The sequence below is a fragment of the Manis javanica genome, chromosome 3 (genome assembly GCF_040802235.1).
Source record: "Manis javanica isolate MJ-LG chromosome 3, MJ_LKY, whole genome shotgun sequence".
Taxonomy (NCBI): Eukaryota; Metazoa; Chordata; class Mammalia; order Pholidota; family Manidae; genus Manis; species Manis javanica.
Window position 1 is genome coordinate 165,511,477 of NC_133158.1, and position 27,043 is coordinate 165,538,519.

The following is a 27,043-nucleotide window of genomic DNA, read 5'->3' on the forward strand; positions in this document are numbered from 1 at the left end:
AGGGGAGATGGTAAATGAAATAGAAATTAGAGAACAGGAATACAAAGAAGCTGAGGTACACAGAGAAAAAAGGATCTCTAGGAAAGAGGGAATAATCAGAACTGAGTGACCAATTCAAATGAAACAATATTCATATTACAGATGTACCAGAGGAAGAGAGAGAAAAAAGGATAGAAAGTCTCTTTGAGAAAATGCTCAAAACGTCCACAATCTGCGGAAGGAAATAGTCTCTCAGGCCATGGAAGTACACATATTTCCCAACATAAGGGACCTAAGGAAGACAACCAAGACATATAATAATTAAAATGGCAAAAATCAAAGACAAGGAGAGAGTATTAAAAGCAGCCAAAGAGAGCAAAAAGATCACATACAAAGGAAAACCCATCAGGCTGTCATCAGACTTCTCAGCAGAAACCGTACAGGCCAGAAGTGGGTGGCATGACATATTTAATGCAATGAAACAAAATAGCCTCGAACCAGGAATACTCTACCTACCTGCAAGATTATCATTTAGATTTGAATGAGGGATTAAACAATATCCAGCTAAGCAAAAGTTGAGAGAATTTACCTCCCACAAACCATCTCTACAGCATATTTTGGAGGGACTGCTATAGATGTAAGTATTCCTAAGGCTAAATAGCTGTCACCAGAGAAAATAAGACCACAGTAAAGGAAGTAGACCAATTAATTACTAAGCAAATGCAAAATTAAATGAACTACCCACAAAGTCAGTCAAGGGATACACAAAAAGAGTACAGAATATGAGACGTAACATGTAAAGAGTGGAGGGGGAAGAAAAAAAAGAACCTTTAGATTGTGTTTGAAATAGCATACTAAGTGACTTAAGTTAGACTTTAGATAGTAAAGAAGCTGCCCTTGAACTTTGGTAGCCACAAGTCTAAATCCTGCAATGCCAATAAGCACATATCTATCAATAATAATCCTAAATATAAATGAACTGAATGCACCATTCAAAAGACTCAGAGTTATAGAATGGATATAAAAACCAGACCCATGAATATACTGCCTACAACAGACTCACATCAAACTCAAAGACACACACAGAGTAAAAGTGAAGGGATGGAAAAAGATATTTCATGCAAATAATAGGGAGAAAAAAGCAGGAGTTGTAGTAGTTGTATCAGGAAAAATAGACTTCAAAACAAAAAAAGTAACAAGAAACAGAGAAGGACATTACATAATGATAAAGGGATCAGTAGAACAAGAAGATATAACCATTATAAATATCTATGAACCCAAAATAGGAACACCTACATATGTGAAACAAATACTACAGAATTAAAGGGGGAAATAGAATGCAATGCATTCATTTTAGGAGACTTCAACACTCCACTCACTCCAAAGGACAGATTAACTAGACAGAAATTAAGGAGACAGAGGCATTGAACAACACATTAGAACAGATGCAACTAATAGACATCCATAGAACACTCTACCAAAAGCAGGAGGATACACATTCTTCTCAAGAGCACGTGGAATATTTTCCAGAACAGATCACATATTAGGCCACAAAAATAGCTTCAGTAAATTCAGAAGGATTGAAATTGTGTCAAACAGCATCTAAGACCACAAAGGAATGAAACTAGAAATAAATTATGCAAAGAAAACAAAAAAATCCACAAACATAGGGAGGCTTAAGAACATGCTCCTAAATGATCAATGGATTACTGACCAAATAAAAACACAGTCAAGAAATACACAGAGACAAATGAAAACAATAACTCAAAACTGCAAAGCTCTGTGGGATGCAGTAAAAGCCGTTCGAAGAGGGAAGTGTACTGCAAAACAGGCTTATCTGAAGAAAGAACAACAGTATCACATGAACAGTCTAAACTTACACTTAATGAAACTAGAAAAAGAAGAACAATGAGGCCCAAAGTCAGTAGGAGGAGGGACATAATAAAGATCAGAGAAGAAATAAATAAAATCAGAAGAATAAAACAATAGAAACAATCAATGAAACCAAGAGCTGGTTCTTTGAAAAAGTAAACAAAATAGATAAACCCCTAGCCAGACTTATCTAGAAAAAAAGAAAGTCTAATCACATAACCAGAATCTGAAATAAGAAAGGAAACATCACTATGGACACCACAGAAATACAAAGAATTATGAGAGAATACTATGACAAATTATATGATGACAAATTGAATAATCTAGAAGAAATGGAAAACTTTCTAGAAAAATACAATCTTTCAAGAGGGACCCAGGAAGAAACAGAAAATCTCAACAGACCAATTACCAGCAATGAAATTGAATCAGTAATCAAAAACTACCCAAGAACAAAACCCCAGGACAAGATGGTTTCACTGCTGAATTTTATCAGGCATTTAGAGAAGACTTAATAACCATCCTCCTTAAAGTTTTCCAAAAAGTAGAAGAGGAGGGAATACTTCCAAAATCATTGTATGAGGCCAGCATTACTCTAATCCCAAAACCAGGCAAAGACACAATAAAAAAAAAAAAGAAAATTACACACCAATATCCCTAATTGAACATAGATGCAAATATACTCAACAAAATATTAGCAAACTGAATTCAAAAATACATAAAAAAGATCATCCATCATGACCAAGTGGGATTTACCCCAGGGATGCAAGGGTGGTACAGCATTCGAAAATACATCAACATCATCCATTACATCAACAAAAAGGAAAAAAAACATGATCATCTCAATAGATGCTGAAAAAGCACTTAAAAAAATTCAACATCCATTCATGATGAAAACTGTCAACAAAAAGGACATAGAGAGCAAGCACCTCAACATAATAAAGGCCATATATGACAAATGCACAGCCAACATCATACGTAACAGAGAAAAACTGAAAGTTTTTCCTCTAAAATCGAGAACAAGACGAGGATGTTCACTCTCCCCACTTCTATTCAACATAGTACTGAAGGTCCCAGCAACAGCAATCAGAGAACACAATGAATAAAAGGCATCCAGATTGATAAGAAAGAAGTGAAACTGTCACTATTTTCAGATGATATGATATTGTAAATAAAAAACTCTAAACAGACCCACTCCAAAACAACTAGAATAACTGAATTCAGTAAAGTTGCAGGATATAAAATTAATACACAGAAATCTGTTGCTCTCCGAGACACTAATGATGAACCAGCAGAAAGACAAATTAGGAACACCATTCCATTTACAATTGCATCTAAAAGAATAAAATACCTAGGAATAATCCTAACCAAGGAGGTGAAAGACATATACTCTGAAAACTACAAGACACTCGAGAGAAATTAAGACACCAATAAATGGAAATACATCCCATACTCATGAATTGGAAGAATTAATATTGACAAAATGGCCATCCTGCCTAAAGCAATCTACAGACAATGCGATCCCCATCAAAATATCAACAGCATTCTTCAATGAACTAAAACAAATAGTTCTAAAATTCATATTGAACTACAAAAGACCCCGAATAGCCACTGCAATCCTGAGAAGAAAGAATAAAGCTGGGGGAATTATGCTCCCCAACTTCCAGCTCTACTATAAAGCCACAGTAGTGAAGACAATTTGGTACTGGCAAAAGAACAGACACATAGATTAATGGAACAGAATAGATAGCCCAGACATAAACACGGCAAATATGGTTACTTAATATAAAATAAAGGACTTATGGATATGCAACGGTGAAATGACAGCATTTCAATAACTGGTGTTGGTAAAACTGGAGAGCTACATGTAAGATAATGAAACTGCATTACAGTCTAACTGCATACAGAATAGTAAACACAAAATAGATCAAAGACCTCAATGTAAGTTATGAAACCATAAAAATATTGGAAGAAAACAGAGGCAAAATGCCTTGAATACAAACATGATCAACTTTTTCCTGAACAGAACTTGTTGGGCAAGGGAAACAAAAGCAAAAATGAACAAATGGGACTACATTAAACTAAAAAGCTTTTGTACAGCAAAGGACACCATCATCAGAACAGAAAGGCATCCTACAGTATCGGAGAATATATTCATAAACAACACATCTAATAAGGGGTTGAGTCAAAATATATAAAGAACTCACACAACTGAACACCTACAAAGCAAATAACCCATTTAAAAAATGGGCAGAGGAAGGAAAACAAAAGCAAAAATGAACAAGTGGGACTACATCAAGCTGAAAAACTTCTGTACAGTAAAGGACACCACCAATAGAACAAAAAGGTGCCCTACAGTATGGGAGAATATTTTTGTAAATGACAGGTCCAATAAAGGCTTGACATCCAAAATATATAAAGAGCTCACACTCCCCAACAAACAAAAAGCAAATAATCCAATTAAAAAATGGGCAGAGGAGCTGAACAGACAGTTCTCCAAAGAAGAAATTCAGATGGCCAACAGACACAAGAAAAGATGCTCCACATCACTAGTTATCAGAGAAATGCAAATTAAAACCACAATGAGATATCACCTCACACCAGTAAGTATGGCCACCATCCAAAAGACAAACAACAACAAATGTTGGCGAGGTTGCAGAGAAAGGGGAACCCTCCTACACTGCTGGTGGGAATGTAAATTAGTTCAACCATTGTGGAAAGCAATATGGAGGTTCCTCAAAATGCTCAAAATAGACTTACCATTTGACCCAGGAATTCCACTTCTAGGAATTTACTCTAAGGATGCAGCACTCCAGTTTGAAAAAGACAGATGCACAACTATGTTTATCGCAGCACTATTTACAATAGCCAAGAAATGGAAGCAACCTAAGTGTCCATCAGTAGCTGAATGGATAAAGAAGATGTGATACATATACATAATGGAATATTATTCAGCCATAAGAAGAAAACAAATCCTACCATTTGCAACAACATGGATGGAGCTAGAGGGAATTATGCTCAGTGAAATAAGTCAAGCGGAGAAAGACAAATACCAAATGATTTCACACATCTGTGGAGTATAAGAACAAAAGAAAAACTGAAGGAACAAAACAGCAGCAGAATCATAGAACCCAAGAATGAACTAACAGTTACCAAAGAAAAGAGACTGGGGAGAATGGGAGGGTAGTGAGGGATAAGGGGGGGGGGAGAATAAAGGGGGTGTTATGATTAGCATGTATAATGTGGGGGGTGGGGGAAAGGGGTGGGCTTTGCAACACAGAGAAGACAAGTAGTGATTCTACAACATCTTACTATGCTGATGGACAGTGACTGTAATGGGGCTTGTTGGGGGGACATGGGGTAGGGGAGAGCCTAGTAAACATAATGTTCTTCAAAAAAATAAAAATTAAAAAAAAAAATGGGCAGAGGATCTGAACAGACAATTCTCCATTGAAGAAATTCAGATGGCCAACAGGCTCATGAAAAGATGATCCACATCGCTAATCATAAGGGAAATCAAAACCACAATGAAATATCACCTCTTACCAGTTAGGATGACCAACATCCAAAAGACAGACAACAACAAATGCTGGTGAGGATATGGAGAAAGGGGAACCATCCTACACTGCCGGTGGGAATGTAAATTAGTTCAACCATTGTGGAAAGCAGTACAGAGCGTCCTCAAAAAACTGAAAATAGAAATACCACTTGACCCAGGAATTCCACTCCTAAGAATTTACCCAAAGAAAACAAGATTCTAGATTCAAAAAGACATATGCACCCCCATTTATAACAGCACTATTTACCACAGCGAAGATATGGAAGGAACCTAAGTGTCCATCAGTGGGCGAATGCATAAAGAAGATGTGGTACATATACACAATGGAATATTATTCAGCCATTAGAATAAACAAATCCTATCATTTGCAACAACATGGTTGGAGCTAGAGGGTATTATGCTCAGTGAAATAAGCCAGGCAGAGAAAGACAAGTACCAAATGATTTCAGTCATTTGTGGAGTACAGCAACAAAGAAAACTGAAGGAATGAAACTGTAGCAGACTCAGACTCCAACAAGGGACTAGCCATTACTAAAGGGAAAGGGCTGGGGAGGTGGGGAGAAGAGGACTGGGGTATTATGATTAGCACACATAATGTAATGGAGACATGGGGAAGGCAGTATAACACAGAGATGACAAGTAGTGACTCTGTAGCATCTTACTAGGCTGATGGACAGTGACTGTAATGGTATATGTGGTGGAGACTTGATAATAGGGGGGAATGTAGTAACCACAATGTTGCTCATGTGAAACCTTCATAAGATTGTATATCAATGATACCTTAATAAAAAAGAAATAAGCAAACAATCCAATAATTTCCTTTTAAACCTCCTAACTTCTAGTTATTTTTTTTCCTCTTCATGGTCAATCTTCTCAAGGGTCAGCTCAATTTTCCATGTTCTTTATTATGCCTGCCATTCACTCAGACCACCACAATCTGGCATGAGCACCCAAAACTCCATTAAAATGCAAATCCAATCATGTCACATCTCTGATTTTGATGGCATTACTCTGCTTTAAGGATGAGGACCGAGATACAAGCATCTTTAACATGTCCTGAAAGTTGGCTTACAAGTTCCTGCATAGTGTGGTCTTTGCTTCTCTCTCTCTTATTCAAATCTTACATAGTTGCAGAAGTTCAGATACACTTACACTCTTTTTGGTTTTTGAAATAGTGATATGCCCATTGCTGCATATTCCAGACCATTTTTCACCCACTCTTCTTCTCCTTTCCTCCCAGTTAACTATTATTCATTTGTCAAGTCCTATGTTAAATAGTAAGCCTTTCTGGAGACATCAGGAATTATCATACTCATAGAAACCTGAACTTCTCCATCCCACCATTGGACATATTTTATTTTATTTTTTTGATTTTTTAAAATTTTGGTAATATTGATGCACAATTACATAAGCAACATTACGGATACTAGACTCTGCATATTATTAAGTCCCGACCACATACGGCATTACAGTCACTGTCCATCAGCATAGTAAGATGCTTTAAAATCACTACTTGTCTGTGTTATACTGCCTTCCCATGTACCCTACCCTTACATTATGTGTGCTAATCGTGATGCCCCTTTTACCCTTTATCCCTCCCTTCCCACCCATCCTCCCCAGTCCCTTTCCCTTTGGTAAAGGTATGTCCATCAGCATAGTAATATGCTACAGAGTCACTACTTGTCATTGGATTCTGTGAGTTTGCTGCTGTTTTGATCCTTCAGTATTTTTTGGTTCTGATATTCCACAGATGAGTGAAATCACATGTTACTTGTCTTTCTCTGTGTGGCTTATTTCAATGAGCATAATACCCTCTAGCTCCATTCATGCTGTTGTAAATGGTAGGATTTGTTTTCTTATTATGGCTGAATAATATTCCATTGTGGATATGTACCACATCTTTTTTATCCATTCATCTACTGAAGGACACTTAGGTTGCTTCCATTTCTTGGCTAGTGTAAATAGTGCGATAAACATAGGGGTGAATCTGTCTTTTTCAAGCTGGGCTGCTATATTCTTATGGTAAATTCCTAGAAGTGGAATTCCTGGGTCAAATGGTATTTCTATTTTGAGATTTTTGAGGAACCTCCATATTGCTTTCCACAATGGTTGAACTAATGTACATTCCCACCAGCAGTGTAGGAGGGTTCCCCTTTCTCCGCAACCTCACCAACATTTGTTGTTGTTTGTCTTTTGGATGGTGGCCATCCTTACTGGTGTGAGGTGATATCTCATTGTGGTTTTAATTTGCATTTCTCTGATGACAAGCGATGTGGAGCATCTTTTCATGTGTCTGTTGGCCATCTGAATTTCTTCTTTGGAGAACTGTCTGTTCAGCTCCTCTGCCCATTTTTTAATTGGATTTTTTACTTTTTGTTTGTTGAGGTGAATGAGCTCTTCATATATTTTGCATGTCAATCCTTTATTGGAACTGTATATTATGAATATATTCTCCCACACTGTAGGATATGTTTTTCTTCTATTGATGGTGTCCTTTTCTGTACAGAAGCTTTTCAGCTTGATGTAGTCCCACTTGTTCATTTTTGCTTTTGTTTCCCTTGCCTGCAGAGATATGTTCATGAAGAAGTCGCTCATGTTTACAGACAAGAGATTTTTGGATATGTTTTGTTCTAAGAGTTTTATGGTTTTATGACTTACATTCAGGTCATTGATCCATTTTGAATTTACTTTTGTGTATGGGGTTAGACAATGGTCCAGTTTCATTCTCTTACATGTAGCTGTCCAGTTATCCCAGCACCAACTGTGGAAGAGGCTGTCATTTCCCATTGTATGTCCATGGCTACTTTATCATATATTAATTGACCATATATGTTTGGGTTAATGTCTGGAGTCTCTATTCTGTTCCACTGGACTGTGGGTCTGTTCTTGCGCCAGCTCCAAATTGTCTTGATTACTGTGGCTTTGTAGTAGAGCTTGAAGTTGGGGAGCGAGATTGCCCCCACTTTATTCTTCCTTCTCAGGATTGCTTTGGCTATTTGGGGTCTTTGGTGGTTCCATATGAATTTTAAAACTATTTGTTGCAGTTCATTGAAGAATGCTGTTGGTAATTTGATAGGGATTGCATTGAATCTGTATATTGCTATGGGCAGGATGGCCATTTTGACAATATTAATTCTTCCTAGGGAAGAGCATGGGATGAGTTTCCATTTGGTATTGTCTTCTTTAATTTCTCTTAAGAGTGTCCTGTAGTTTTCATGGTATAGGTCTTTCACTTCCTTGGTTAGTTTATTCCTAGGTATTTAATTCTTTTTGATGCCATTGTGAATCGAATTGTTTTCCTTATTTCTCTTTCTATTAGTTCATTGTTAGTGTATAGGAAAGCCACAGATTTCTGTGTATTAATTTTGTATCCTGCAACTTTGCTGAATTGTGATATTTTTCTGGTAGTTTTGGAGTGGAATCTTAAGGGTTTTTTTTTATGTACAATACCGTGTCATCTGCAAATAGTGTCAGTTTAACTTCTTCTTTACCAATCTGGATGTCTTTTATTTCTTTGTGTTGTCTCACTGCCATGGCTAGGGCCTCCAGTATTATGTTGAATAACAGTGGGGAGAGTGAGCATCCCTGTCTTGTTCCCGATCTCAGAGGAAAAGCTATCAGCTTCTTGCTGTTCAGTACAATGTTGGCTGTGGGTTTATCATATATGGCCTTTATTATGTTGAGGTACTTGCCCTCTATACCCATTTTGCTGAGAGTTTTTGTCATGAATGGACGTTGAATTTTGTCGAATGCTTTTTCAGCATCTATGGAGATGATCATGTGGTTTTTGTCCTTCTTTTTGTTGATATGGTGGATGATGTTGATGGATTTTCGAATGTTGTACCATCCTTGCATCCCTGGGATGAATGCCACTTGGTCACGGTGTATGATCCTTTTGATGTATTTTTTAATTCAGTTTGCTAATATTTTGTTGAGTATTTTTGCATCTACATTCATCAGGGATATTGGTCTGTAATTTTCTTTCTGGTGGGGTCTTTGCCTGGTTTTGGTATTAGGGTGATGTTGGCTTCATAGAATGAGTTTGGGAGTATTCCCTCCTCTTCTACTTTTTGAAAAACTTTAAGGAGAATGGGTATTATATCTTCTCTGTATGTCTGATAAAATTTCAAGGTAATTCCATCTGGCCTGGGGTTTTGTTCTTGGGGAGTTTTTTTATTACTACTTCAATCTCTTTGGTGGTAATTGGTTTGTTTAGATTTTGTGTTTCTTCCTTGGTCAGTCTTGGAAGGTTGTATTTTTCTAGGAAGTTGTCCATTTCTTCTAGGTTTTCTAGCTTGTTAGCATATAGTTTTTTGTAGTATTCTCTAATAATTCTTTGTATTTCTGTGGGGTCTGTTGTGATGTTTCCTTTCTCATTTCAGATTTTGTTGATGGGTCTTGATTCTCTTTTTCTCTTAATAAGTCTGGCTAGAGGGTTATTTATTTTGTTTATTTTTTAAAGGACGAGCTCTTGGTTTCATTGATTTTTTCTTTTGTTTTATGCTTCTCAATTTTATTTATTTCTTCTCTGATCTTTATTATGTCCCTCCTTCTGCTGACTTTAGGCCTCATTTGTTCTTCTTTTGACAATTTCAATAATTGACTATAGACTATATATAGACTATAAACTATAGATAATTGACTATAGACAATGAATAGACTGTTCATTTGGGATTGTTCTTCCTTCTTTCAATATGCCTGGATTGCTATATCCTTTCCTCTTAAGACTGCTTTTGCTGCATCCCACAGAAGTCGGTGCTTTGTGTTGTTGTCATTTGTTTTCATATACTCCTTGATCTCTATTTTAATTTGGTCATTGATCCATTAATTATTTAGGAGCATGTTGTTAAGCCTCCATGTGTTTGTGGGCCTTTTTGCTTTCTTTGTACAATTTAGTTCTAGTTTTATACCTGTGTGGTTTGAAAAGTTGGTTGGTTGGTAGAATTTCAATCTTTTTGAATCTACTGAGGCTCTTTTTGTGGCCTAGTATGTGATCTATTCTGGAGAATGTTCCATGTGCACTTGAGAAGAATGTGTATCCTGTTGCTTTTGTATGTAGAGTTCTGTAGATGTCTATTAGGTCCATCTGTTCTAGTGTGTTGTTCAGTGCCTCTGTGTCCTTACTTATCTTCTGTTTGGTGGATCTGTCCCTTGGAGTGAGTGGTGTGTTGAAGTCTCCTAAAATGAATGCATTGCATTCTAATTCCTCCTTTAGTTCTGTTAGTATTTGTTTCACATATGCTGGTGCTCCTGTGTTGGGTGCATATATATTTATAATGGTTGTATCCTCTTGTTGGACTGACCCCTTTATCATTATGTAATGTCCTTCTTTATCTCTTGTTACTTTCTATGTTTTGAAGTCTATTTTGTCTGATACTAGTACTGCAACACCTGCTTTTTTCTCCCTGTTGTTTGCATGAAATATCTTTTTCCATTCCTTGACTTTTAGTCTTTGCATGTCTTTGGGTTTGAGGTGAGTCTCTTGTAGGCAGCATATAGATGGGTCTTGTTTTTTCATCCATTCTGTGACTCTATGTCTTTTGATTGGTGCATTCAGTCCACTTACATTTAGGGTGATTATCGATAGGTATGTACTTATTGCCATTGCAGGCTTTAGATTCGTGGTTACCAGACGTTCAAGGTTAATTTCCTTACTATCTAAGAGTCTAACTTAAGAAGCACTTAAGATGCTGTTACAAACACAATCCAAAGGTTCTTTTCTTTTTCTCCTCCTTTTTCTTCCTCCTCCTTTCTTTACATATTAGGTATCATATTCTGTACTCTTTGTCTATCCCTTGATTGACTTTGGGGATAGTTAATTTAATTTTGCATTTGCTTAGTAATTAGCTGCTCTATTTTCTTTACTGTGGTTTTATTACCTCTGGTGACAGCTATTAAACCTTAGGAACCCTTCCATCTATTGCAGTCCCTCCAAAATAGACTGTAGAGATGGTTTGTGGGAGGTAAATTCTCTCAGCTTTTGCTTATCTGGAAATTGTTTAATCCCTCCTTCAAATTTAAATGATAATCTTGCCAGATAAAGTAATCTTGGTTCCAGGCCCTTCTGCTTCATTGCATTAAATACATCATGCCACTCCCTTCTGGCCTGTAAGGTATCTGCTGAGAAGTCTGATGTTAGCCTGATGGGCTTTCCTTTGTATGTGATATTATTTCTCTCTCTGGCTGCTCTTAATAGTCTGTCCTTATCCTTGATCTTTGCCTATTTTATTCCTATATGTCTTGGTGTTGTCTTCCTTAGGTCCCTTGTATTGGGAGATTTGTTGATCTCCATGGCCTGAGAGACGATCTCTGTCCCCAATCTGGGTAAGTTTTCAGCAACTACCTCTTCAGGGACACTTTCTATCCCTTTCATTTTCTCTTCTTCTTCTGGTATCCCTATAATGCGAATATTTTTCTGTTTGGTTTGGTCACACAGTTCTCTCAATATTCTTTCATTCTTAGAGACCCGTTTTTCTCTCTGTGCCTCAGATTCTTTGTATTCCTCTTCTCTAGTTTCTATTTCATTTGTTGCCTCCTCCGTATCCAACCTACTTTTAATACCCTCCATTGTGCTCTTGTAGGACCCCAACCTCCCTGAGAAATAAGTTAGCCTAAGAGTGGCCATCTTGAAGCCCAAAAAGCCATTCTGATATATGACTCAGAGGGAACAACTGAAACCAGGTAACTCCTCTGGAAAAACAAGTTAATCAATCATGACTGCTGGCAGCGCTAACCTCTCGGTTAATCATAAATGCCGACCCTACCTTGCTAAATCACCCTAGCAGTAAGAGAATGATCCTATCTTGCTACACCCCCAGGACGTGGCACCAACCCAGAAATCATAGGTTTGAAAAATTACTGCCTTTGTAGAATTGTTATCTAATCTGTAACCATGGTAATCCTTTAGGGCTGAATGCCTCGGAAATCCTATATAACCCCTTAGTTAGAAGTGCTTGGGGTCCTCGTTGAGACCCGCTGCGTCGGGCTGACTTGGACCCCAGCTAGTTGGCTTCTGAATAAATTCCTCTTGCTTGTTGCATCAAGAAACGTCTTTGGTGAGTGATTTGGGGCGGCACCTTCCTCAGGGGAATCCAACATTTGGGGGCTCGTCCGGGATCATGCGCTCACCCACTTCACTCCCGAAGTCGCTCTTGGAGGAAGAGGTAAGATTAGTGGCGCCTTGAGTTGTCTGTGTTCTGTCTTCTGTTTTTCAGTGAGACCGGTCAGAATTCTGAAAAGGGGTACCCACTGTCTGGCAGCTGTCCCGATCCCGTAAAGGGGTCGAGACTGCGGTCGGTAGACGTACTAGGAGCACCGCAGGCTGCACCCTGGGGGACGCCTCGGGGAGGTTGGGAGGCCAGGGACGCCTGGTAGCCTCCCGTCTGTTTTTCTGGCAAGGTGAATCTGATGAGATAGGGTTGATTTTCAGGCGCCAGGAATATCAACCCTCTGATTCCTTTCGGTTTCTGTTTGAAAATCTGAGAAAAAAACAAAAAGCGGCCGCTGTGTGTCTAATCTGTGTGTGTCTCTGTTTTTTGTGTCTTTCATGTGCCTAATAATTGTTATACTGACAATGGGACAGACTCAGACAACCCCCTAAGTGTGTAAATGAATATATCTTTCTACCTCCGGATGGTATTAATGAAATTGATTTAAAGACAAGCGCTTGTGAAAATTGAGTGTTCTAAAACTTCCAGAAAACCTGATAAAAAAGTGTTAAGCATTAATGCTAATTTGAGTTTGCCTGAGGCGGGCATGTCCTGGTAGTTGTCGGCTGCCTGAGTTTACCTAGAGTCATTTGAGTCATGTTATCTGCTAAATCTTTTAAGAATAGAATGCTTAGAAGCTTGGCTTTGTCTAGTGTTCAGTGGGGGTCTTGTGAGTAGGCTAGCATAGTTGTTGCAGGTAGGTGAACTGGATAAGTGTGGCAAGTGAACACCTTTTTAATTGTGTGTTGCAGTGTGTATGCCTACCTGCAGCCTGAGAATCTTTGTAGTAACTTAAGGCCTTAGAGTTTTGTTAAGTTGAGAAGATGTGCTCTGTGTTTGCTGGGAGATTGTGCTGTGAAGCTCATGGTTGCAGAAATTGTAGAATGTGTTCGTAAGTTTGTCAGTCTAGGAAATGTTGGTTTGACAGTTTGCAGTGTCCTGCTTCTCAGTGTTCACTGGAGCTTGAAGTTTCTAATAGTTTTGAGTTCTGGTTAGAACTGCTTAAAGTGATAGAGAGGGCATTTCTCTATGTTGAAAGATCACAGCAGTTTCTCATGCTTAAAGTCTCAGTGAGTTGCCATGAAATCGTAATGTTAAAGGGACTAAAAGCTAAAGTTTGTTAACAACTGTATAACCTTTATTTGCCTTTGAAATATTTTGTTATTAAAAATGATTGCATGGCCTGAAAAATTGAATTCCTAAGCAGAATAGTAACAAAGCTTTTTTCAGCTGATTAAATGCACTTAGTTAACAAACCAAAATTTATTAAACTGTAGAATCTGGACAAGATTATGTTTCTCCCAGAAAAACAGGTTTCACTGTAAAAGTTTAGATAGACGAACGTGTGACCACTTTTGAGAAAAGTTGTAATAGATTTTTTGAGAACCACCAGGTCTTCTTGTTTAATTTATATGCTGTATGTTTTAAAAAAAAAACATGGGGGACTCTCCATATTTTTTAATGCAAATAATCTTAGAGCTTTTAATAGAATTTGCATAGCAAACATTCTTGAAGCTTTCAGGGAAGACCTGTAAACTTAAGCACTTTCTCTGCTTTTTTGTATCTGGTCTTAGACACTTATGCTGAGTTATGTTCTTATTATTTTCACTGTTTGTAAGCTACTGATTGTAAGCCAAAGGTCATCATTTCTCAGTCCCTAAATGAAGAAGTAAAATGCCTGATCTCTTTCATCTCAAATCATATTTCTGGTCATATCTGAATATCTGTGTGAAAGAAAGAGACATTTAAATTTGAGATTCTGCTTAAACTTTTAAGTTGAATTTGACTATAGCCATATTCATTCTTTGTATGTATCTCTAACAGGTCTTTTGTATGCCTGGTGATATTATACTCTGCCTTGAGTTTAGACAGTTCTTTCAGCTAAATATGAATTCTTATTGTAGCTTTTTTCCCCTCCTGAAGATGAAAGCAGAAGAATCTACCATCTGCTACCATTCTCTCAAGAATGCTTAGTAACCTAGAATTAGTTTGACTTTCTGTATGTTGTCTTTAAAAATTGACAGCAGCAGTCTCCCCTGCTGTCCCACTTTTTAAGATATCTCGTTTACTGTGCTGAGTATATAGACAATAAATGTGTAATGATAGTTCTAAAAAAATTAAATGCAAAAAGGTGCTTTTACCTCTAGTTAACTCTGATATTTTCCAGAGGGCCCCTGGAACATGTCAGAAGAATTTTTTCTCACTAGAGAAAGTATTTGACTAATTTGGCTTATTTATCTGATATATATATATTTATTTACCAGGAAAGCACTGTCAAAGAGAATGATGCTAAACTTTGTTACTGAATGTTTTGTATTACAGAAATATCAGAATTTCCTTATGTCAACTGTTTTACAGTAAGCTCTCATCAGATCTTTAACCATTGTCATTTGTAAGTCTTTTGTCATTTATAGTATTATCCCTAAACTGGTAAAGAACTAGATTTCAGCAGAACAGGTATTAGTTACATAAGATTACATAAACTAAAGAAAATGATTTTGTGTCTTTTTGTTTCAAATGTTGCTGGTAAAGTGTTTTAACCTTGTTCTCTTAAACTGACAACAGTTTAGTAAATGACTATCTTTATGAGCAGAATTGAAACATCCTTCTCTCTACTTGATCCCTCCAGAGTTTAAAAACTTTCAGTGACTGTTTTTGTATTCCATGGCAGTATGTTTATTTGCACGAGTTCAATAAGAATCTGCTTTCCTTGTGAGAAGACTACTTAAGAACACTGGTTATACTACCAGGGCTTTGACTGGAATGTCGTACCTGAGAGACATGTGCATAGACTCAGATGTGAACAACTTTAAAGAACTAAGATTGACTTTATAAAGCCAACAAAGCCCCTTGGAAGAACTGGCCTGGTACCTTGCTTACAGAGTTCCCAGCAGCCTTACCAGGTGAGTAAAGAAGGTCACTTCCTGGCAGGTGCAGAGACCTCGAGAAGAGAAGAATTCATCCAAATCTACAGGTACTGCAGGTAAAGCCTGATGGCAAGTCTGGCTTGGCTGTCTGGCCTCAAGAGGCCTTTAAAAGTTCAATCTGAAATTCCTTACAAAAAGTTCCAGCAAAGCATATTTAAAAGAGCCTGTGTAATCAATTGCTCTTCTTGCTGCACCTGTGCAAATAATCAAGCCAGCTATTAATTATTTTCTTAACCTAGTTACTTCTAGTAAAAATGAGAGTGATTTTAGAGAGAAGTATCGTTTCAATAATGTAGCCTCCTTCCAGAATAAAAAATCCAACTCCAGATGTTGCTACATAACCTAATAACACAATTTGTTTTATCTTGCCTAGAAGCCACAAAACTGCAAATAGTAATAAAAATGAAACCCAGAATAGAAGCGCCAGCCTTCTGAAGCCCTCTCAACTGACCAGTGATGGAGACCTAGCTGCACCCTTTACTGCGCCCCCTTCTCAGCACGAAGCAGCCAGAGCGGTCATCGCCCCTTTTCCCTAGCAGCAGCTAGAGTCTCTATCTGTAGAAGAAAGAATGAGACCATACCCATAGCCTTCCCTGGTAAAAACAGGTATTTAATCCCTCCTCCCAAGGGATGGTGGGCTTGTAACACTGGAGTGACCCTATGTGTCTCTACTTCTGCCTTCAACTCCTCCCGTGATTTCTGTATCATGGTCCAGTTAGTACCCAGACTAATGTATCATGATGACTTATCATTCGTGGCAGAATTAGAACCTAAACTAAGGTATAAAAGAGAGCCAGTCTCACTCACTCTAGCTGTATTACTAAGAGTAAGAGTTGCAGCCGGAGTAGGACCAGGGGCAGCTGCAATTATACAAGGAAACCAACATTACGAAGGACTAAGAATAGCTATCGATGAAGATTTGAGAACTATAGAACAGTCTATTTCTAAACTTGAAAAGTCCCTAACCTCTCTCTCTGAAGTAGTGCTGCAAAATAGACGAGGGTTAGATTTACTATTTCTAAAAGAAAGTAGATTGTGTGCAGCTCTAAAAGAAGAGTGCTGCTTCTATGCAGACCATACTGGAGTAGTAAGAGACTCAATGTCTAAATTAAGAGAAAAATTAGATCAGCGAAAGCGAGAATGAGAAGCTAACCAGAGCCTGTTTGAATCCTGGTTTTCTAGATCCCCATGGCTTACAACTCTAATATCCACTTTGGCAGGACCCCTGCTTATTTTAATATTGCTCCTCACCTTAAGTCCCTGCATTTTAAATCGAGTAATAACCTTTATTAGAGAAAGAGTAAGTGCTGTGCAGGTGCTAATGCTGAGACAACAGTATCATATCCTCACACAACAAGAAGAAACCAACATTCCATGATTAGAATGTTCAGAAAAAGAAGTGGGGAATGTAGGACCCCAACCTCCCTGAGAAATAAGTTAGCCTAAGAGTGGCCATCTTGAAGCCCAAAAAGCCATTCTGATATATGACTCAGAGGGAACAACTGAAACCAGGTAACTCCTCTGGAAAAACAAGTTAATCAATCATGACTGCTGGCAGCGCTAACCTCTCGGTTAATCATAAATGCCGACCCTACCTTGCTAAATCACCCTAGCAGTAAGAGAATGATCCTATCTTGCTACACCCCCAGGACGTGGCACCAACCCAGAAATCATAGGTTTGAAAAATTACTGCCTTTGTAGAATTGTTATCTAATCTGTAACCATGGTAATCCTTTAGGGCTGAATGCCTCGGAAATCCTATATAACCCCTTAGTTAGAAGTGCTTGGGGTCCTCGTTGAGACCCGCTGCGTCGGGCTGACTTGGACCCCAGCTAGTTGGCTTCTGAATAAATTCCTCTTGCTTGTTGCATCAAGAAACGTCTTTGGTGAGTGATTTGGGGCGGTGCCTTCCTCAGGGGAATCCAACACTCTTCAGTGATTGGATCTCTGAACTGAATTCATTCCTGAGGTCTTGGATATCTTTCCGTACCTCTATTAGCATGTTGATGATTTTTACTTTGAACTCCCTTTCAGGAAGAATCATAAGGTCCATATCATTTAAATCTTTCTTCGGAGTTATATTAATTTTACTCTGGACCAGGTTCCTTGGGTGTTTTCTATTTGTATGTGGTGCCCTCTAGTGTCCAGAAGCTCTACTCTGGAGCTGCTCAGCCCATGAAGGAATGTTGGGGGTCACAGGAGAGCGGTATTGGTGCCTGGGGAGAGGAAAGAGCTGTTCCCTGCTTCCCAGCTGCAGTGCCTGTCTCCACTGCCTTAACCAGTGGGCCGAGCACACAGATATAAGCTTTTGTCCCAGAGCAGCCGGATATGGATCCCTGCTTTCCACAAGTGGCTGGGATCTGTCTCTCCAGGAATTCTGCCTGTATTAGCTTTCCAACCTGGTAATCATGCGAGTATCATGAAAGCTCCATGAAATGTAGGTTTGTGCTCCTAGAGCTAGGTATTTAGCAGTCCCAGGCCTTTCACTCCCTCCCTGCTCCGTTTTTCTTCCTTCAGCCGGTGAGCTGGGGTGGGGGGAAGGGCTTGGGTCCTGTTTGGCCACAGCTTTGGTACTTACCCTGTTCCATGAGGTCTGCTCTTTTCTCCAGGTGTATGCAGTCTGGCACCATCCTCTTTCCTGTTGCTCTCTCAGGATTAGTTGTGCCAATAATATTTTCTAACTGTATACAGTTTTAGGAGGAAGCCTCTGTCTCTCCTCTCACGCTGCCATCTTTAATCCCTACTCTACTCTGCCTATTTTTTAATTTGCTTATTTGCTTTTTGGTTTGTGAGGTGCATGAGCTCCTTATATAATTTGGATGTCAACCCCTTATCAGATGTCATTTATGAATATATTCTCCTGTACTGTAGGATGTCTTGTTGTTCTATGCATTGTGTCCTTTGCTGTACAGAAGCTTTTTAGTTTGATACAGTCCCACTTGTTCATTTTTGCTTTTGTTCATGAAGAAGTTGCTCATGTTTATGTACAAGCGATTTTTGCCTATGTTTTCTTCTAAGAGTTTTATGGTTTCAAGACTTACATTCAGGTCTTTGATGCATTTAGAGTTTACTTTTGTTTATGAGATTAGACAATAATCCAGTTTCATTCCCTTACATGTAGCTGTCCAGGTTTGCCAACACCAGCTGTTGAAGAGGCTGTCGTTTCCCCGTTGTATATCCATGGCTCCTTTATCATATATTAATTGACCATATATGCTTCGGTTTATATCTGGGTTCTCTAGTCTGTTCCACTGGTCTATTGGTCTATTCTTGTGCCAGTATCAAATAGTCCTGATTACTGTGGCTTTGTAGTAGAGCTTGAAGTCAGGCAGTGTAATTCACTCTGCTTTATTCTTCCCTGTCAGGATTGCTTTGGCTATTCAGGGTCTTTGTGGTACCATAAGAGTTTTAGAAATATTTGCTCTAATTCATTGAAGAATGCTGTTGGTATTTTGATAGGAATTGCATTGAATCTGTAGATTGCTTTAGGCAGGATGGCCATTTTGACAATATTAATTCATCCTATCCATGAGCATGGGATGTGTTTCCATTTATTGGTATCTTCTTTAATTTCTTTCAAGAGTGTCTTGTAGTTTTCAGAGTACAGGTCTTTCACCTCCTAGCAAAGGTTCATTCCTAGGTACTTCATTCTTTTTGATGCAATTGTGAATGGAATTGTTTTCCTGGTTTCTCTTTCACCTAGTTCATTGTGAGTGTATAGGCATGCCACAGTTTTCTGCATATTAATTTTGCATGCCCCAACTTTGCTGAAATCAGATATTAGATATAGTCGTTTTGGAGTAGATTCTTAAGGGTTTTTTATATACAATATCATTTCATCTGCAAACAGGGACAATTTGACTCCTTCCTTCCCTATCTGGATGTCTTTTATTTCTTTGTTTTGTCTGACTGCCATGGTTAGGACCTCCAGAACTATGTTGCATAAAAGTGGGGAGACTGGGTATCCTTGTCTTGTTCCCAATCTTAAAGGAAAGGCTTTCAGTTTCTCACTGTTAAGTATAATGTTGGCTGTGGGTTTGTCATATATGGCCATTATTATGTTGAGGTACTTGCCCTCTATACCCATTTTGTTCAGAGTTTTTATTGTGAGTGGATGGTGAATTTTGTTGAATGCTTTTTCAGCATCTATGGCAATGATCATGTTATTTTTCCTGGTTTTTGTTGATGTGGTGGATTATGTTGATGGATTTTTGAATGTTGTACCATCCTTGCATCCCTGGGATGAATCCCACTTGATCATGATGGATGAACCTTTTGAGGTATTTATGAATTCGGTTTGCTAATATTTTGTTGAGTATTTTTGCATCTATGTTCTTCAGGGATATTGGTCTGTAATTTCCTTTTTCTGTGGTGTCTTTGCCTGGTTTTGGTATTAGAGTGATGTTGGCCTCGTAGAATGAGTTTGGGAATATTCCCTCCTCTTCTACTTTTGGAAAACTTTAAGTAGGATGGGTATTAGGTCTTCACTAAAAGTTTGATAAAATTCAGCAGTGAAACCATCTGGTCCAGGCGTTTTGTTCTTAGGTCGTTTTTTTATTACCAGTTCAATTTCCTTACTGGTAATGGGTGTATTCAGATTTTCTGTTTCTTCCTTCATTAGTCTTAGAAGGTTGTGTTTTTCTAGGAAGTTGTCTGTTTCTTCTAGGTTTTCTAGCTTCTTAGCATATAGATTCTCATAGTAGTCTCCAATAATTCTTTGTATTTCTGTGGGGTCTGTTGTGATTTTTTCTTTCTCATTTCTGATTTTGTTGATATGTGTAGGTTCTCTTTTTATCTTAATAAGTGTGGCTAGGGGCTTATCTATTTTGTTTATTTTCTCAAAGAATCAGCTCTTGGTTTCATTGATTCTTTGTATTGTTTTATTTGTTTCAATTTTATTTATTTCTGCTCTCATCTTTATTATGACCCTCCTTCTACTGACTTAGGGCCTCATTTATTGTTCCTTTTCTAGTTTTGTTAATTGTGAGTTTATACTGTTCATTTGGGATAGTTCTTCTTTCCTGAGGTAGGCCTGTATTGCAATATACTTCCCTCTTAGCATGACCTTCGCTGTGTCCCACAGATTTTGTGGTGTTGAGTTATTGTTGTCAATTGTCTCCATATATTGCTATATCTGTTTTTATTTAGTCATTGATCCACTGATTATTTAGGAGCATGTTCTGAAGCCTCCATGTGTTTGTGGGCTTTTTTGTCTTCTTTATGTAATTTACTTCTAGTTTCATACCTTTGTGATCTGAGAAGCTGGTTTGTATAATTTCAGTCTTTTTAAATTCACTCAGTCTCTTTTTGTGGCCTTGTATATGATTTATTCTTGAAAATGTTCCATGTGCATTTAAGAAGAATGTGTATCCTGTTGCTTTTGGATGGAGCATTCTGTAGATGTCCATTAGGTCCATCTGTTCTAATATGTTGTTCAGTGCCTCTGTCTCTTTACTTATTTTCTGTCTGGTTGATCTGTCCTTTGGAGTGAGTGGTGTCTTGAAATCTGCTAAAATGAATTCATTGCATTCTTTTTCCCCCCTTTAATTCTGTTACTGTTTGTTTCACATATGTAGGTGCTCCTGTGTTGGGTGCATAGATATTTATAATAGTTATATCTTGTTGTTGGATTGACCCCTTTATCACTATGTAATGTCCTTTTTTGTCTCTTCTTACTTTCTTTGTTTTGTTGTCTCTTCTTACTTTCTTTGTTTTGAAGTCCATTTTATCCGATACAACTCCTGCCTTTTTCTCCCTATTAGTTGCATGAAATATCTTTTTTCATCCCTTTAACTTTCAGTTTGTGTATGTCTTTGGGTTTGAAGTGAGTCTCTTTTAGGCAGCATATAGACTGGTCTTGTTTTTTTATCCTTTCAGTGACTCTGTGTATTTTGATTGGTGCATTCAGTCCATTTACATTTAGGGTGATTATTGATATGTATGTACTTATTGCCATTGCAGGCTTTAGATTCGTGGTTACCAAAGGCTCAAGGGTACTTCCCTTGCTATCTAGTATTCTAATTTAACTCCCTTCATACAGTATTACAAGCACAACCTAAACGTTCTTTTTTTCTCCTCCTTTTCCTTCCTCCTTCATTCTTTACATGTGAGGTGTCATATTCTGTACTCTCTGTCTATCCCTTGACTGATTTTGGGGGTAGTTGATTTGAATTTGCATCTGCTTAGTAATTAATTGTTCTACTTTGCTGTGGTTTTATTTCCCCTGGTGACATCTATTTAGCCTTAGGAATACTTCCATCTATAGCAGTCCCTCCAAAATGCACTGTAGAGGTGGTTTGTGGGAGGTAAATTCTCTCAGCTTTTGTTTATCTGAAAATTGTTTAATCCCTCCTTCAAATTTAAATAATTACCTTGCCAGGTAGAATATTCTTGGTTTGAGGCCCTTCTGCTTTATTGCATTAAATGTATCATGCCACTTCCATCTGGCCTGAAAGGTTTTTGTTGAGAAATCTGATGATAGCCTGATGGGTTTTACTTTGTATGTGATCTTTTCTTTTCTCTCTAGCTGCTTTAAAAGTCTGTCTTTATCCTTGATCTTTGCCATTTTAATCATTATATGTCTTGATATTGTCTCCTTGGGTCTCTTGTGGTTGGAGATCTGTGCACCCCCATGGCTTGAGAGAGTATCTCCTTCCCCAGATTGGGGAAGTTTTCAGCAATTATCTCCTCAATGACACTTTCTATCCCTTTTTCTCTCTCTTCATCTTGTGGTACCCCCCCATAATACAAATATTTTGCCATTTGTATTCGTCACACAGTTCTCTCAGTATTCTTTCCTTCTCAAAGATCCTTTTTTCTCTCTGTGTCTCAGCTTCTTTGTATTCATTTCTCTTCTCTAATTTCTATTTCATTTAATGTCTCTTCTACTATATCCAATCTGCTTTTAAATCCCTCCACTGTATGTCTCATTTCAGATATGGAATTTCTCAATGATTGAATCTGTCTTAAAGTAATTCCTGAGTTTTGAATATTTTTCTGTACCTCCATAAGCATGTTTATGATTTTTATTTTGAACTCTCTTTCAGGAAGATTGGTGAGTTCAGTTTCATTTGGTCCTTTTTCTGGGGTTTGTGAGATTTTGTTCTGAACCAGGCTCTTTTGACGTTTCATATTTCTATGTGTTGCCCTCTAGAGCCCAGAATCTCCAGTCTCTGGAGCTGCTCAGCCCCCAGAGTGAGGTTGTGGCTCGTAGGTGAGCGGTGCTGGTGCCTGGGGGGAAGCAAGATGTTTCCTGATTCTCGTCTGCGGTGTCTGTCTCCAGTATCAGAGCCAGTCGGCCAAGCACACAGGTGTAAACCTCTGTGCTTTGCGTCTCTAAGTGTGTAGGCGGGCCCTCCCTCTGGCTGGCCTGATGGCAGTGCAGACTGCCAGTTTGCAAGCCAGTGCCTGCAGGCCAGGAGGAAGGCATAGCAGGCTGCGTATCACAGCGGGACCCTCGGAGCTGAGTAGCCAGCCAGCGGAATGGAGCACCTGAAGATCCTGAGAGTTCCCAACTTCCTGTGCAGAGCACACCCAACCTTGTTCAGCTATCCCTTCTCCCACACAGCAAGTTCTGTACAAAGCCCGCCCCTTCAGCAGCCCTGTTGCTGTTAGGAAGCCTCCCAGACTGCCTGACTTTCCTTTGTCCCAGACCAGCTGGATGTGGATCCCATTCCTTCACAAATGGCTGGAATCTGTATCTCAAGCACTCTGCCTGTCCCAGCTCCCCAACCCCTAAAACACTCCAGGTCTGGGTGTTCAGCAGTCTTAGGCTTCTACCCGCACCCAGCTCCATTTCTCTTCCTCCTGCCAGTGAGCTGGGGTGGGGGAACGGCCTGGGTCCCACTGGATCAAGGCTTTGGTATGTTACCCTGCTTCGTGAGGTCTGCTCTGTTCGTGAGGTCTGTATGCTGCCTTTCCTCCTGTTCCTGTTCCAGGTTAGTTGTATTAACTATATTTTTGTACTATATATGGTTTTGGGAGTAGTTCTCTGTCTCATCTCTCATGCTGCCATCTTGAATCTCCCCCCTGGTCACGTTTTATTTTAAAAAATTTTTACTTGAAACAATGTCACAGTTGTATAAATGTTGTAAGATGGTACAAAGCCATTTGTCCTTCATACATATGAGAACAAGCTCCCACCATAATGCCTTAACACCCTTAAACCATTTTGTGTTTTTTTCAGTATCATTATTTCTTATTTATATTAGTGAACTACATTATTTAATGTTCATCCCAACTAGTGTCATTACTTTCAACACAGCAAGATGTTTGTTACAGAACTACTGACTATATTCTTTATACTGTACTTTCATCATCATGACTAATTTATATCACGATTGAGATTTTGTGCTTCTTTATCTTCTTCATCCTCTTCATCTATTTCACCCACCCACCCCAAACCTCTCCCTCATGGTAACCACCAGTCACTTCTCAGTGTCTATAAGTCCACAACTGTTTTGTTTTGATTCCACATGTAGGTGAACTCATACAGTATTTCTCTTTCTGTCTGGATTATTGCACTTAGCATAATATCCTCTGAGTCTATTCATGTTGTCACAACTGGCAGGATTTCTTTCTTTTTATGACTGAATAATATTCCACTGTGCATATGTACCACTTCTTTATCTGTTCATCTGTTGATGGACACTTTGGTTGTTTCCATATCTTGGCTATTGTAAATAATGTGGCAGTAAACAAAAGCGTGCATGTATCTTTTTGAATCAGAGATTTCTGTTTTCTATGGGTTAATTCCTACAAGTGGAATTACTAGGTCATATGGCATTTCTGTCTTTAGTTTTTTGAGGAACCTCCATACTGCTTTCCATAGTGGCTGCACCAATTTACATTTCCACCAACAGTATAGGAGAGTTCCCTTTTCTCCACATCCTTGCCAACACTTGTTATTTCTTATTCTTTTGGACAGTGGCCATTCTGACTTGTGTGAGGTAGTATCTCTTTGTGGTTTTGATTTGCATTTCCCTGATGATTAGTGATGTAGAGCATCTTTTGTTGTGCCTATTGGCCATCTGTATGTCTTCTCTGGAAAAATGTCTCTTCAGGTCTTCTGTTCATTTTCTGCTTGGGTTATTTATTTTTTTGGTGTTGAGTCATATGAGTTTCTTAGGTATTTTAGACGTAAGCCCCTTACTGGATATATCATTTGAGAATATATTCTCTCATACCATAGGTTGCTTTTCATTTTGTGGATGGCTTCCTCTGCTGTACAGAAGCTTTTTACTGTCACGTAGTCCTACTTTACATTTGTTTTTGTTTCCCTTCCCTGGGAGATGTGTCCAGAGAAAAACTGCTCATGCTTATGTTTAAGGGGTTTTTGCCTATGTTTTCTTCTAAGAGTTTTATGGTTTCAAGTCTTATATTTAGGTCTTTAATTCATTTTGACTATTTTTGTGTATAGCATTAGACAGTAACCCAGTTTTATTCTCTAGCATGTTACTATCCAGTGTTCCCAATGCCATTTTATTGAAGAGACTGTCTATTTCCTCTTGTATATACATGCCTCTGTTATCATATATTAATTGTCCATATATGTGTGGGTTTATTTCTGGGATCTCTATTCAATTCCATTTATCTATGTGTCTGTTCTTGGTCCAGTACCATACTGTTTTGATTACTGTAGCCTTGTGATATAGCTTGAAGACAGGGAGTATGACACCCCCAGCTTTGTTCTTCTTTCTCAAGATTACTTTGGATATTCAGGATCTTCTGTGGTTCCGTAAAATTTTTAGGATTATTTAGTCAAGTTCATTGAAAAATGTCACTGGTATTTTGATAGGGATTGCAGTGAATCTGCAAATTGCTTTGGGCAGGATGGCCATTTCAGCAGGATTAATTTTCCTATCCATGATCATGGGGTAGTTTCCATTTATTTGTGTTTTCTTCAATTTTCCTTCATCAGTGTCTTATAGTTTTCAGAATACAGGTCTTTTACCTCCAGGTCACATTTTAATTAAACAATATTATAATCAGTTACTTAATTATCTTCCCCACTAATATTAAAGCTCTATGAAGGTAGAAAGCATGTCTGTCTTACTCACTCTTACATCACTAGTAGCATATATGACATCTTGCACATAACGAAATTGTGGACAGAAAAGTAATGTAAAGTCACTGGCCACACAGACATTCACAAACTGTGATTATACAAACCTTATTGTTAAGCCTCCAGGAAATTCTTCATCAAATAATACTTCAAACAGTACATCAGCTTCTCTATTAGCTGTTAAAAAATGAGAGATTTAAAAAATCATATGATGAAAGATAAGCATATAAGTTCTTGGATTATTAGAAACATTACAACTATCAAAAAGTGGTGTGGGGGAATAAAGACAGTAAATACAAAGTACATCAGCTCAAATACTACCTTACTGGTATTAACTTAAAGTGAAATAATTTTTAAATTATATGCTGTAGGATAATTACTTATATCTTCTCTCTGCTGTTGTAGATGTTTGACATTATTCATAAAAATAGAATAAGAGAGAGGAGGAGCCAAGATGGAGGCGTGAGTAGGAGAGCAGAAATCTCCTCCCACAAACATATATATTTTTGAAAATACAATAAATACAACTATCCCTAAAAGAGAGACCAGAAGATACAGGACAACAGCCAGGCTACATCTACACCTGCGAGAACTCAGCACCTCACGAAGGGAGTAAGATAAAAGCCGCGGCCCAGCGGGACCTGAGTGTGCCCCTCACCCCAGCTCCTGGTGGGAAGAGAGGAGTTGGAGCCTGGAGGGAGAAGGAGCCCAGGACTGCTAAATACCCAGCTCTAGTCATCTTCACTGGGAGGGCAGACATACAGTGCATGGTGTGCTGGATACTAGGGAAACGGAACGGTAAAACCTGTGAGCGTGAACCACAGCTGGTGCCGCTGGGACAAAAGAAAAGAGAGTGCTTTTTGAAAGTCTTAAAGGGACAGGTGCCTAACAGCTGGACAGAAGCGTCCCGGCACACGTAGACCAGCAGCTGGGAATCCTGGGGAACTCCGGGTGCACTAACCCCCACAGCAGCAGGGCTGCTCACGGCTGAGGCCCCTCACGGCGATAAACAGCCTCCCGCCCGTTCCCCCTCCGGTAAGGCCCTGCCATAGCACAGCAGCAACCTGAGGCTGGCCACGCCCACAGCAACTGCATGGAGCTTACTCCACAGTGGCTGGGCAAGAATCAGAGACCCTGTCTGCGCATAACTGCCCAGCTCAAGCTGCTAGGGGTCACCGTTCTCCCAGGAAAGGAAGGCCAGGAGCTAGTGAAAATGAACTTGGTTCTCCCAGTTGACACACGTGCCAACTGCCTATGACTACCTCTATCGCCATGAAAAGGCAGAAGAATTTGATACCGACCAGACTAACTCAGACATCCTCCCCAGACAGGGAATCTGGGGAGATAGATTTAACCAATCTTCCTGAAAAAGAATTCAAAATAAAGGTCATAACCATGCTGATGGACTTGCAGAGAAATATGGAAGAGCTAAGGAGGG

General features: G+C 38.8%; 1 protein-coding gene across 1 annotated transcript in view; it reads right to left on the reverse strand.

Annotated features, from left to right (window-relative positions):
* Positions 1-27,043, reverse strand: part of XRN1 (5'-3' exoribonuclease 1) — a 182,242-nt gene that overhangs the window by 43,571 nt on the left and 111,628 nt on the right. Inside the window, 1 exon segment of the mRNA XM_073232329.1 lies at positions 25,713-25,782. Within this exon segment, the coding sequence (XP_073088430.1) occupies positions 25,713-25,782 (70 nt within the window).